Genomic DNA, 14582 nt, shown 5'->3' with positions numbered 1-14582 from the left:
GTAGCAGTTGAAATATTTTGGGTCAAGGGACAGATAACATACTGATTGTAGTGATCTAGATTGAGAAGTAAAAATGATGAGGTGAGAGAGGGAACAATTGCAGTAGCAGAGTCTTTGAGGTAAAAGGCTGGGACTCAGCATGCATTAGATAGAAGTTATAACAGTTCATCCATGGTCACAGCAAGAAAGTCTGTGGCTACAGTCTTTCATTCAACAAATACTTTTCGAGTGCTTAATATATTCCAGCACTGTTCTAGACAGTGTGTTAGTTAAGCAAAACAGATTCTTGCCATAATGCAGGGCGTGTTCTAGAAGGGGAAGCAGGCAATAAATAATAAGCAAAATAAATGACTAAATTACATAGTATGTTAGAAGTGGTAAGTGTTATGCCACCAAAAAAAAAAAAGTGGAGCCAGGTGAGGGGAGGGTGCCAGGAAGACTGCATTGAAGTGACATTTGAACCAAGAATTGCACAAAGTGAGAGAAGAAGTCATGTGAATATCTAGTCCAAGAGTGTTCCATGCAGAGAAAAAGTTAGTGCAAAGCCCCTGAGGTGGTTAGGTGGCTATTGTATTCGAGGCCAGTGTGGCTAGAGCAGAGTGAGGAGTAGCAGATGAGGAGATGAGACGAATAATGGGATGCAGGGGGAAGTAGATTATTAAGGCCTTGTTGGTCATTGCACAGACTTCAGTTTTTATTTTTAATAAAATAGGGAGCAAGTCCAGGGTTTTGAACAGAGTAATATTACCTTTTTTTTTGAGAGCAAGAGAGCATGCACACACATGCAAGGTGAGGGGTTGGTGCAGAGGAAGAGGGAGAGAATCCCAAGCACACTCCGTGCTGGGTACAGAGCCTGACTTAGGGCTGATCCCAGGGCCCCAAGGTCATGACCTAAGCCAAAATCAAGAGTTGCGTGCTCAACTGAGCTACCCAGGCACCCTATATGGTACTACTTTTTAAAAAGCTCATTGTGGTTGCTATGTTGAAAGTAGACATAAGCAAGATAGGTAGAACCATGGAGACCAGATGGGGAGCTATTGCAGTGTTGAGGTGATGTTTTAGACCAGGGAACTAGCCAGGAAGGTGATAAGAGATGGTTAGATTATGGATCTATTCTGAAAACAAAATCACTAGGATTTCTTGACGTACTCGATATAGAGAGAGGCAGTTGTTAAGATGACGCCAGTGTTTTTGGCCTGAATAAATCGCAGCATGTAATTGACATGGGGGTGTCGATTTTTTCTGGGGCTTCAGCACCTTAACCCAGGGCTGCTTGATACCCTGATCTCTCATCTTCCTTCTTCAACCCAGTAACACTGCCTCAACTTTTAACTTTTTCTCTTACGCTACCCTGTGCCACAAATCTGCAAGCACCCTGAGGGAAAACAACCATAAGAATGTGCCCTGAATTCCTCTGGGGTCTCGGACCAAGGCCAAGCAGCCGTGGTTGCTCTCTGATGCCTTCAAACAGCTGAGTTATGTTGGTTACCTCGCCTGCTTAGCTAGTCTCAGTAGAAGGAATTGTATTTTAAAAGTGAAATAGAATCATTCTAAAGAAGCTTGAAAGTTACGAATGAAAAGTAAAGGAACATGAAGTTTAGAAGTTGTCATGAAAGCCCTGATAGTTGATATATAAGTTGCTAGAGAACTGCTGTGTGCACGTCACACTCCTTGGGTGAAGGCTGCCTTAGCTCCCCTGTGGTCAGTCTTGTGTGCACCTGGGTTTGCTTCACTGTCCTGTTGGCTCTGTGTGTATTTCTCCCAGGAGGTAGTGAGGTCTAAACCAGGGACACTGGGTTCTTTGTTTCCCCTCCTGCAACACTTGACGCAGTGAACCCTCAATAGATAGAAGTTGAATAAAAGGATTGTCCTTTACCTAAATTAACCTTGGGAGTTAAATGCAAGATTTCTTTTTGTCTCTGAAGTTTGAGGTTGATGGTTTTGTGCTTAGGCTTAATAGCATTGACCGGGAAAGGAGAAGGGTGGCAGCATTTTATTCTAGGTCATGAGAGATAAAGAGTAGCCGGCAGTCTTGTTGGGAAATTATAGCACATGCAACAGATGTATGGACAGTACAGATAAAAAATTCTGTAGTCTCGGCACTGACATGTTGACAGCCTTCCGGTATATTCCTGAAGTGTACTGTGAGGGGATGCCCGGGTTTATGCAGTGCAGTGGGCCGAAGACCATATAAGGCCTATGGGATCAATATGAATTGTAAATGCATTACTGCATTTCGATTTTCCGTTGATTTCAGGTGACCCTGAGTGAAGGTCCTCACCATGTGGCCTTGTTTAAAGATAGTTCTCGGGAGTTCGATCTTACCAAAGAGGAGGATGTAAGTAGAATTTACGTGAGGTTCATGTGTGTAACTCTGTAACTCGTGTAAGCTTATGAAAGACAACTAACTGGAATATTTGTTAGCCGAAGATTTTCATAGGATTTTGTTGTTTTCCATTAATAGCTTGCGGCATTAAGACATGAAATAGAACTCCGAATGAGGAAAAATGTGAAAGAAGGCTGTACTGTTAGTCCTGAGGTAAGTGTTATAATTCATTCTAACAATGTTCTATGGAAATCCAAAGTTTATGATTTGATATAAATCATGATATTGGCATTCATGTTTAGATTGCAGCTATTCTAAAATACATAGATTTTTTTTAATATTTTAAATAATGTATCATTTTATGGGTAGTTATCTAGAATAATTAACTAAAAGGATCAGAAAAAGAGTAACTTCTTTCTGAATGGGTGAGGTACAGAATTTTCAGAATATATATCATCAATAAATTCCTAACAAACCGCCCCTGACAATTAGTTTTGTTTTTGTTTTGCTCCCTGAGTAGACCATATCCTTAAATGTAAAAGGCCCTGGACTGCAGAGAATGGTGCTTGTTGACTTACCAGGTGTGATTAATGTAAGTGTATATAAAACATATATTTTGTCTTGTTCCTATTGTGAAAAATACGTATAATGACATTTAAAACCTTTTTCTTCAAGACTGTGACATCAGGCATGGCTCCTGACACAAAGGAAACTATTTTCAGTATCAGCAAAGCTTATATGCAGAATCCTAACGCCATCATACTATGTATTCAAGGTAAATCTTATCAAAAGGTTTTAACTGCACTGATATGCTTCCTTCGTTAGCAGTCTCAGCTTTGCTCTAAATGTGCGTGTTACATAAACATACAAGATAAATATGTCTTGCCCTCCTTTAAGTCATTCATTTTATTAGTAAATAGAATTGAAGTTGGGAATATTCTGATAAATTTCATGTAGGCATCAAAGATATTTATTGACTAAAATTTCTTCTCATAACTACAATAAATGAATTAGAAATATTTTCTTAACTATAATGTAGATACAAGGGTGTAGCATATAGAAATTTTGAGATCTACTTTGCAGTTGTTACAGTGTCGTTTTTCAAATTTTTTTCAGATGGATCCGTGGATGCTGAACGCAGCATTGTTACAGACTTGGTCAGTCAAATGGATCCTCACGGAAGGAGGACGATATTTGTTTTGACCAAAGTTGACCTGGCGGAAAAGAACGTGGCTAGCCCAAGCAGGGTGAGGGAAGTTCTGTACTGTCACGGAACAGTGTCTAGAGTACAAGCTTCAGCTATGACAGGGACTCGTTATACAAACAAAAACAAGCAAACGAAAACTTCTGTGGATTACTTTAGTGGGATTTTTCTTATGAAAAACAAAGTATTAGAAAGTTTATAGTAAATTCTTAAGTGCAATTTTGAGATATAAATAAAATCCCATAATTTTGGTTTGTTTGCTTCAGAAATTCTTAGAACACTATATTAATGTTGCTTACTCTGATTTAAATCTTGTATGCTGACAGTCATTAACCACTTATTAATTAACCACAAATTAGTAACAATTGTGGTGTTTCTTTTCTAATTTGTTTTTAGTTGATGTTCATAAATTAGTGTAGACCTAGTGACACTATAGATTCCTTTTGGACATTGTGTCCTCCCCCCCACCCCCACCCCAAAATAAACATTATCTTTCCTAACTGATCAAAGACTATGAAGCAGATTTTTCTAATAGGGAAGGCACTGGATTGGGGTCAGGCCTCAGCATTCTTATCCATGCTCCACTACCAACTGTCTCTGTGTCCTTGGGCAAATCTTGTTACTTCTCTGCATCTAGTTAGTGCATAATCCATCCTATTAATCTAGTTGATCTCTTGGGTCATTTTCTTTCTGAAATTCTGCAACTTTATATGCGGGGTTCAGTGTCCCTCCTGTCCTTCTCCTGTATCAACAAAAGAGTTTTATTTCAAGATAACATTGTAAGTGATATTAGGATGCAGGTCCTGACTGAGGACACGTTCTTTACTGAGTTGTAAAGGCAGACCGTAGCGGTTGAGAGTACAGAATCTAGTCAGAGTGCTTGGTTTCAAATGCTGGCTCTAGTGTTTGCTAGCTGTGTAATGTTGGGTACATTTTTAAACCTCTTAAGTGCTTTCAGTTCCTCATCTGTTGGAAATGAAGATATTAATGGTACTAGGTTGCAAAATGAGTCAAATATTCGTTGTAAAGTGGTTAAAATAATGCTTGGCATGGTCTTACATACATGGTGGCTGTCATCTGCTATTGTATCTTGATTCCCCCATAGAGCAACTTCGGATACAAGTGTGCATCTCTTGTGCTACTGCGCAGAGTTTCTCTCCTTCCACCTGAAACTTTCTGCCAGTGTGCCTCTTGTGCTGGGTTCCCAAGATAGACCACCCCAAAGCTCACTGATTCTATAGAAGGACTCCTAGGACTCTGCACAGTCATCCTTAAACCTAAGATCTGTTAACGGTGATTGGATACAAGGCCAAATCACAAAAGACAAAAGTGTAAGAGATGGTATCCGGCGGAAACCAGGCTCAGGTTTCCGGAGCCCTCTCCCAGTAGAGTCCTGCAGTAAGTGCTTATCCCTCCAGCAACAAGTTTCTCATGAGAGACTCCGCTCCTAAGGTTTTGACTGGGGGCTGTGCATGTAGGCACCCTCAGATTCCAGACACCCAAAGGAAAGCAGATGTTCAGCAGAAACCACACTACTTACACAATGAACCACTGTTATATGGGGAAACTTTTGTATCAATGTGGTAATTGTTTACCACTGAGGTCCTCAGATGCCAGCCAGGGACGAGCAGGCCTTTCCAGGACAGCAGTCTCAGACCTGCTATGTTAACTCTTCTCTGCACAGCCTCCATGACCTTTGCTTCGCCATATTTTGAGGGGGAAGGCCTACTGTGGTGGGTAGTGGTCCTGGTATGGAGGCGGGGAGAAACGAGGTAGGAGCAAATTCTGTGCCTCCTTCCCATGTCTCTTCATTTCTTTCATTCCTTTCCCCTCTTCTCTAGGTAGTGAGTTTGTATTTCTTTTGAAATACAGTTGAAGTTTATATCAGTCCTTTTTTATGCCAAAGAGTCAGCATTAGCTCAGGAGTGTAACTTGTCTTAGAGGAGGGATTCTTATCTCAGTGTTAATGTGAACGGGCTCCTGGGAGCAGGAACACTCAAATTGTGTGAATGATAGATCTCTGTGCAAATACGCATTTTTCTGGGGACAGAGTCTTTAGTTTTTATTATATTTATAAAAGGGTTTTTGACCCTAAAAGAGATGAGAGCCAGTGGACCCGAATATTTTAAAAAAGGGAGTAAGATAGGACAGTCCAACTTGGATAGAATATATCTATTTGAAGAAGAGCATGGGGAAATAATCATCGCTGCTGCCATTTATCGAGTGCCCCTGCGTCCCTGGCACTGTGGGATGTATCATAGTGCCTCAGAGAATCTTCTCAACAGTCATTTTGAAAAAAGTAATAAGGCCTTATAGCTGGTAAGTGGTGGAGCTAAAATTAAACGAAGCCTGACCCCAAAGCACTACACATCATTCCAAGTTTTAATAATACATTTATATCTTAATAATGTATCTTTTAGTGTAGTGAAATTAAATATTTTTTCCCTCAAATAGCAATTGAAAAACATTTTGATACTTCTGTACAGATTTATATATTTGACTGAACATATATATATATATATATATACAGCATTATCGTTTGCTTTCTGAATAGTGTGTTATGCTTTAAAAACCTTATATAAACGTACATCTCAAATTTTTTTCCCACTTTTAAAAATAGATTCAGCAGATAATTGAAGGAAAACTCTTCCCAATGAAAGCTCTAGGTTATTTTGCTGTTGTAACAGGAAAAGGTATGCAAAGATGGATTATTATAATTTAAGTTTTTGTTGTCTTCAGATAAGATTAGTTTTCTTAGACCTTCACCATCTTTTCCTAGGAAACAGCTCGGAAAGCATTGAAGCTATAAGAGAATATGAAGAAGAATTTTTTCAGAATTCAAAACTCTTAAAGTAGGTATATGGTTTAAATATTTAAAGATTTTGTAGTGCGGGAGTAGCTTACACTGTTTTTATTTAAAAGTTTGTTTTGTAGTTGTTAGTTTAACATTGAGTTTCCAGAGTTTGTCCCAAATAGTGATCTGTATCTAATAGCCAAGTCCTCAACTAGTCAGAATTAGGAACAGCTTATCCTATGATACAGTACATGCTGGTATAATAAACTGCCTCTGAAAGACAACACAGACACCTCTTTAGTTGTTTTACTTATAAATAAGTATTTATTTATAGTATGCCCTAAGTGCTGATATTTAAAAATCAGCACTTAGGGCAGCCCGGGTGGCTCAGCGGTTTAGCGCCGCCTTCAGCCCAGGGCGTGATTGTGGAGACCTAGGATCGAGTCCCACATCGGGCTCCCTGCATTGGGCCAGCTTCTCCCTCTGCCTGTGTCTCTGCCTTTCTCTCTCTCTCTCTCTGTGTCTCTCATGAATAAATAAATTTTTAAAAAATCATTAAAAAATAAAAATCAGCACTTATATTTTTACTTATTTATCTTTTAAAGGAACCAATCCTTCTGGTGTTTTATGTTTATTATTATTATTTTTAAATATTTTTATTTATTCATGAGAGACAGAGAGAGAGGCAGAGACACAGGCAGAGGGAGAAGCAGGCTCCATGCAGGGAGCCCGATGTGGGACTCAATCCCGGGACCCGGGGTCACACCCTGAGTTGAAGCCAGGCGCTAAACCGCTGAGCCACCCGGGCTGCCCTATTATTATTTTTAAGTAAACTCTGCCTCTGACGTGGGTCTCAAAACTCAGAACAAGAGGTGCATGTCCTACCAGAGCGCCTGAGTGGTTCAGTCGATTAAGCATCTGGCTCTTGATTTTGGCTCAGGTCATGATCTCAGAGTCATGAGATCCCAGTCCCATGTTGGGCTCTGCACTTAGCCGGGAATCCCCTTGAGATTCTCTCTCTCTCTCTCCCTCTCCCTGTGCCCCAGCCACCACTCACACCCTTCCTCCCTCCCTCTCTCTCAAGTAAGTCAAAAAAAAAATCTTTCTTTACTTTTTAAGATTTTATTTGTTTACTTATTTGATAGAGAGCAAGTGAGAAGGGGGAGGAGCAGACTCTGCACTGAGTGCAGAGCCCTACATGGGGCTCGATCTCATGACCCCAAGATCATGACATGAGGTGAAACCAAGAGTCAGATGGTTAACAAACTGAGCCACCTAGGTACTCCTAAATAAATAAAATCTTCTAAAAAAAAAAGGACTTGCATGTTCTACCAACTGAGCCAGCCAGGTGCCCCCAACAGTTGGATTTTGTGTAAATGTATTCCGTTCTCTTTCAGTATTGGAGAAAGTTGAAGTCGGGTGGGGATGTCAGAGGGGTACCCTACATAGATATTGATAGAAATTCATGAAAATAAGATCCTGACAAAAAAAGCAAGAAAGAAGAACTAAAGGACAACTGAATTATATTAAAACCTTATATATGGAATCTCTTAAAATGGCAAAGTATGTTTGTGTCTGTATTGGTATAGTAAATCAAGATAGTTCTTGCAGACATGGTCTTGAGTGTTATCTGTAGGGACCGGAGCCAGGTGTATGGCACCTAGCTGTCCAGCATGAATAGGCACTAGCCTTGGGTTACTTAAATTTGAATTAGTTAACTTTAAAGAAAGGAAAACTTCTGTTCCTCAGTCACACTAGCCATACTTTCCAAGGGCTCAATTACCCCATGGGGCTAGTAGCTACCATTTTGGGTAGCTCAGTTAGAGGACGTTTTCTGCATCACAGAACATTCATTCAGCAGTGCTGGTGTAAGATGTGAGGGTGGCTGTTCTCATTATATTATAACAAGCACATTTTCAGACATGATAGTAATGTTGTCCTTTTTGCCATTTTTATGTACTGTAGCTCTTGTTATTTTTTATTAGGACAAGTATGCTAAAGGCACACCAAGTGACCACAAGAAATTTAAGCCTCGCTGTTTCAGACTGCTTTTGGAAAATGGTACGAGAGTCAGTTGAGCAACAGGCTGATAGTTTCAAAGGTAAGTTGGCTTTTTAAAATGAACTAACAACTTCAGACATTTTATTAGATGGCAGTCTTGGGTATCCAGCAGATTCTTTATTCCCTGAGTAGTTGCGTATTAGTTCATTTTCTATTAGATAGTATGTGGAAAGTAGAAAAAATACAAATTTTCACTTGTTAAGAACACTTTTTCCTTCAGGGGAAACATCACAAGGAGCACTTTGCAGAGTTGAAACCGAGTAGAAGGTTGGCAGTACTGTTTGGGAGAAAGCTTAGTGAACTACAGAGGACTCAGATTCCCCGTTTTTTAGGGATGCGAGAGGAATGGCCTTGGGAGGCAGAGCGGCCTGTGCTTCAGCTGTGTTGTACTAGTTCCTGAGTCCCACACTTTCCTGCTCTGTGGCTTTGTTGTCGTAGTTTCATTTGATGAGAGTATCCTTTCCCTCCCCTTTCCCCTTGGCAAGGACCCCCACAGGGTCCCTCCGCAACCCTATGAGTATTGTTGTGTTCCCATTCCACAGAAGAGAAACTGGGGCAACAGTAACTTACCCAAGTGGTGCCCCCAGCATCCTACACAATAGGTAATAGACCCAGGATTTGAATCGTGGCGATGTGATTCCAGAGTCCGTGCCGTTAGCGGCTATCCTAAGCTGTGTCAGCTCTGTTTTGTGGATTGAAGATGGAGAAACTAAAGTCCAGAAGATTGGTTTGGAAAACTGTCTCAGTGGTGAGACTCTGAGTTGTGGAGAGCCAGAACACTCAGGAACCATAGGTGTACACTCAGAAGTTCAGTTAGTACAGACGTGTGTGAGATCAGCTTTAACTACTGCAGCTGGAAAGAAAGTCCTGAAACTGGAACATCTTTCCTTCTTCCTCAGCAACACGTTTTAACCTTGAAACTGAGTGGAAGAATAACTATCCTCGCCTGCGAGAACTCGACCGGGTAATACAGATGTCTTATTTAATATCGTGTTCTAACAGAATTTGTGTTGATGAGCAAAACCTGGTCAGCCAAACTGCTTTGGTTTTGACCTTAAGATTACTAATTTAGAGCTGCCAGGATACAGCTCTCTGTTTAACTGCAGGAATGCAGTTACCTCTTCTATAGTAGTTTAGATTATTTAGTACATAATATTAAAAAGTAATTAAAGATCATAAGATTCTAAAGCAAGTGTAAAATGTTTTCTGAAAAAGTGAGGAACATTTCTTTAAAAGGTCTTAGAGAATTAATATGTGAAGTAAACTTTTTAAAAATTACATACCAATTTTTTTACCTTTTCAACATTTACTGTGGAGAAATATATTCTAATTTAGTGGGACTTCAGTCTTGGTTTCCCTTGATATTAAAATGCCATCCATTGTAAAGGAGCATCAATTTGCTGATGCAAATAGACTAAATTAATAGGCGTTGATATTTTCATATAACATTTGTTACGTGAAAAACTTCCCTGACGAAATAAATGTTATGTGAAAAACTGCACTCAGAATTAAATGAATAAGGTAGACACCCGTGTCCATGTCTTTGTCCTTATATGGCCACTGGTATTTGTGAAAAAGAGGGTAGGAGGGAACATTATTTGCTAGTCATGCGTGTTCAGATGTAAGCTCAGCCTACCAGCCTGTCAGAGGCCTTTTTTTTAGTGGTCTCTGAAACTCATGGCAGGGCAGATTGACAATCTTATGAAAATCTTACTTACTTATATCTGTATTACCTAGAACGAACTATTTGAAAAGGCTAAAAATGAAATCCTCGATGAAGTTATCAGTCTGAGCCAGGTTACACCAAAACATTGGTGAGTATTTGACCTTTTCTCAAAGACTTTACTATATGGATTATAATGAAATACTAAAATTTAGATTCATAAAGCAGTGATTTATTATAGCCTTGGCTTATCCCCCCAAACAGTAAATAGGCAATAGCATAAAAGTATGTCTTTTTGCAAAATCTAACCACTATTTTAGTCTAATTATTTAAGTGCAATAAGTTATGTATCTGTTAAGTATCTTTCAGAAGAGGTATTCTGAAAAATTACTTTCTCCATGGTCCTTTTTTTTTTTAAAGAGATTTTATTTATTTACTCATGAGAGACACAGAGAGAGAGAGAGAGGAGAGAGGCAGAGATACAGGCAGAGGGAGAAGCAGGCTCCATGCAGGGAACCGGACACCCTACATGGGACTTGATCCCCGGTCTCCAGGATCAGGCCCTGGGCTGAAGGCGGCGCTAAACCACTGAGCCACCCAAGCTGCCCAGAGTGGCCAGTCCTTTCTTTTTTTTTTTTTTTTAATTGGAGTTCAATTTGCATAACATATAGCATAACACCCAGTGCTCATCCCGTCAAGTGCCTACCTCAGTGCCCGTCACCCAGTCACCCCCACCCCAGCCCACCTCCCCTTCCACCACCCCTAGTTCGTTTCCCAGAGTTAGGAGTCTCTCATGTTCTGTCTCCCTCTATGATATTTCACACTCATTTTCTCTCCTTTCCTCTTTATTCCCTTTCACTATTTTTTATATTCCCCAAATGAATGAGACCATATAATGTTTCTCCTTCTCCGTTTGACTCATTTCACTCAGCATCATACCCTCCAGTCCCATCCACGCTGAAGCAAATGGTGGGTATTTGTCGTTTCTAATGGCTGAGGAATATTCCATTGTATACATAGACCACAGCTTCTCTATCCATCATCTGTCAATGGACACTGAGGCTCCTTCCACAGTGTCTATTGTGGACATTGCTGCTAGAAACATCGGGGTGCAGGTGTCCCGGCGTTTCACTGCATCTGTATCTTTGGGTAAATCCCCAACAGTGCAATTGCTGGGTCGTAGGGCAGCTCTATTTTTAACTCTTTGAGGAACCTCCACACAGTTTCCCAGAGTGGCTGCACCAGTTCACATTCAGAGTGGCCAGTCCTTAAGTTTAAATTCAGTATTAGTAGTTTCCCACCTCCGTGTCCTGGATGATGACCCCTTTTCTCTCTTCAAAGATTCAAAATTTGCCTATTTTTAATCTCCTCTCCTTATCTTAAAAAGAGTTCTGATCTTATCTCTACTTGTTGATTGATTAATCAGATATATACAACCCAGCTTATCTTTGTTGTTATTTGTATTTTAAGCCAGTTCTATGGCTTTCTGTAAGCCAATTAGCTTTTGAATGTGCAGGAAATAGTGTGTATACACACGCACACACCCCTGTTGGCATGCAGACACACACACAGTGAATACTACTTGTCATAGTAGGTTGTATGAGGATAATGTACATGAAAAGTGATTTGTAAACTGTTATAACTAATTATGCTGCTTATGGGAGAAAAATATGGTGCCTCTGTAAATTCCTGGTATCGTCAAATGAAATGGTTAGTTTTGTTTGGGCAGAGCAGTCTGAAATCAAAGTATACCTGAACTAAGGTGAGCAAGGAAGATAGATGTCATTTATTTAACATGCAGGTGTCTGAAGGAAATTGTGAAGGGACGAGAAGCCTGTATTTCCAGGTTGTCTATTGAGAAGGCAAGGGAGGAAAGTAGGACGTCTGGCTGCAAGAGAATTATTCTGTGACCTGCTGGATCAGATGATTCTGTATATTTTCATCAGCTTTCTTTGTTTTTTTTTTTTTTTTCCCCAGACTCTATCGCTTAACAAAAACATAGATCAAAATAGCAGATCCTAATTGTACAGTTCATGCCACACTGAATTGAACTGCATTGTACCCATAGTCATTATTGTCCAACGTACTTTTTTGTTGCATATGCCTTATGTGATATTTTAGGATGCATGACTAAGATGTTAATTATTTAATTGCCAGGACTATTTGATCTACATTTGGTGATCTGGAAGCAGTGTTACAAGTACTTTATGTCCTTTATGTGATAGTTTATTATTTACTTACCTTCTATTCTACTGTAACTATATTCTTAAAAGGTTGTTGGGGGTTTATATTTTACATGATGCATTATAGGCAGAAATTGGCTCTCAGTGTCTTCACACAACATACCTGATCATCAGAAACTGATTACTGACATCAAGCAGGAGATATTGATACACCGTTAACATTATGGGACCATTATTATAGATTTATCTATTTTTCATGTCATTTAGTAGAAGTCCACTTTAAAAAAATGGTATGATGGTACGCATATAACTTTTGGTTAGAAGTATTAAGTTTATTTTGTTGAAAGAATGAAAGGAAAATGGGTAGGCATAGTTGAGTCCCCTCAGAGTTGAGGAATTAAAAAGGTTTCTGATATCAAAATCGTAGATTTAAAGGATAAAAGGTGCTAGGTAAAGGCAGTGACAAGAAAATTGCAGAGCCGGGGAGGTGTCCCAGGTAGCTGAAGGCTGTTACCTCTGGCTTTAGCATACGCGGCAAGAGGCAGGAGAATAAACAGTAGATACAAACCAGATAGCGATTATCAAGGGCCATACAAGCCGTGTTCAGAAGCTTGAGATTTATCCCATGAGCACGGAGGGCCACTGAATAACTTTAGGGCAGATTTTCATTTTAGAAAGATCCGTAGTAGGGAAAGTGGTAGGCTGTGAAGAAGGGGGCAGTGAGCAAAGAGGCAGTTGGCTGTTGGAGTTATGTAGATGAGAGGTGATGGCAGCTTGAACTTGAAGAGTGGTTGGGCAGATGGAGAAGAAGAGACAATTTTGAAATATCTGAGAAGTTACCTAGAAGACAGAATTGAGAGGGTTTAGTGATTGGATGTATAGGTATAGAGAAGTCAGTTAAACAGTGAGTACATTTTTATCAGGTAATTACATTGCTGGGAATTTATAGGAATGAAGATATATTTGACAAAGATGAACACGTAAGAATCTTTACCGTTGTTTTCTGTATAAGTATAAAGAAATCTAAAATTTATGTTTTCTATTTGGAATTAACATACTTGATTTATTCATAGAGTGGATTACTGTGGTGCCATTCACAAACATAGGATGTTGACATGGAAAACTGTACAAGTATTATAAAGCAGTCTGTAATATCCATTTATGTAAACACAAATACTTATGCAAGCATTAAATTTTTTTTTTCAATTTTTATTTATTTATGATAGTCACAGAGAGAGAGAGGTAGAGACCCAGGCAGAGGGAGAAGCAGGCTCCATGCACCTGGAGCCCGATGTGGGATTCGATCCCGGGTCTCCAGGATCGCGCCCTGGGCCAAAGGCAGGCGCCAAACCGCTGCACCACCCAGGGATCCTGCATTAAATGTTTTTATTGATAAATCAAGCCGTGAATAATGATTGTACTACTGAAAGGAATTACGGAGGACTTCTTGCTTTTTCTGTATTGACTGAAGTTATTGTAAAGACTAAGTCGTCTGCTTTAAAACAAATTTCCATTTTGAAAAGTGTTTTCATGGGATCCCTGGGTGGCGCTGCAGTTTGGCGCCTGCCTTTGGCCCAGGGCGCGATCCTGGAGACCCGGGATCGAATCCCACGTCGGGCTCCCAGTGCATGGAGCCTGCTTCTCCCTCTGCCTGTGTCTCTGCTTCTCTCCCTCTCTCTCTATGTGACTATCATAAATAAATAAAAATTAAAAAAAAAAAAAAAAAAAAAAGAAAAGTGTTTTCATTTAAATGGAGCAAATGGAGGTAAAGTTCCTGGAGATAATAAGGGGAATGAGTAGAACTGTAATGTTAATTGTAATTTGTGTATTTGTGGAATCTTCCCTGGATGATGGTAGAATTTAGAATAGAGACGTCTACAGTCACATGACATATACTAGAAAATGTAAATAAGAGTGCAAGTCAGGGTGGCCGACCGCGTAAGCACGTGTTCTGGCCTCACGGCTCTGGAGTTTCTGTGGGGCAGTTGAGGACTCCTGGTCCAGCCCGGAAGAGTGTAGGGTGAGGAGCACATGGCTTCCACTTCCCAACTTTGAGCACCTCTGGTCAGAATGTGAGGACAACCACCTCCTGGAAGGGAGAGCCAGGAAAGGTTTGAGGATGTGAGAATGTAAAGTGGTTGGTCTGTTACGGAGCCGAGTACTGGGGGCATAATGAACGTGATTGTGATGAAGGGGAGCAGGGAGCATGGACAGAGGACAGCAGCTGGGCAGTGGAAGGGCAGGCGCGGGAAGGTGGGTGAAGATGGGTGACAGCAGCTACCTGGGGTGGACTGGACCTCAGGCTTGTCAGGACTTGGTGGTCTGGGATTTTGTTATCACCTCCTTGAAGA

General features: G+C 40.3%; 1 protein-coding gene across 12 annotated transcripts in view; it reads left to right on the top strand.

The window, feature by feature from the left end:
- OPA1 (OPA1 mitochondrial dynamin like GTPase) overlaps positions 1–14582 on the top strand; it is an 86478-nt gene that overhangs the window by 31614 nt on the left and 40282 nt on the right. For all 12 annotated transcript variants that reach the window (XM_072792104.1, XM_072792105.1, XM_072792106.1 and 9 more), the window contains 10 exons: positions 2258–2338; positions 2465–2539; positions 2847–2918; positions 3002–3101; positions 3443–3573; positions 6151–6223; positions 6310–6382; positions 8310–8425; positions 9285–9349; positions 10123–10199. In XM_072792104.1, the coding sequence (XP_072648205.1) occupies positions 2258–2338; positions 2465–2539; positions 2847–2918; positions 3002–3101; positions 3443–3573; positions 6151–6223; positions 6310–6382; positions 8310–8425; positions 9285–9349; positions 10123–10199 (863 nt within the window). The remainder of the gene's footprint in view (positions 1–2257; positions 2339–2464; positions 2540–2846; positions 2919–3001; positions 3102–3442; positions 3574–6150; positions 6224–6309; positions 6383–8309; positions 8426–9284; positions 9350–10122; positions 10200–14582) is intronic.

This window comes from Canis lupus, chromosome 22, assembly GCF_048164855.1.
Source record: "Canis lupus baileyi chromosome 22, mCanLup2.hap1, whole genome shotgun sequence".
In the NCBI taxonomy this organism is placed as follows: domain Eukaryota; kingdom Metazoa; phylum Chordata; class Mammalia; order Carnivora; family Canidae; genus Canis; species Canis lupus.
The sequence above is the reverse complement of the archived record's forward strand: the minus strand, read 5'-3'. Positions and strand labels throughout refer to the sequence as shown.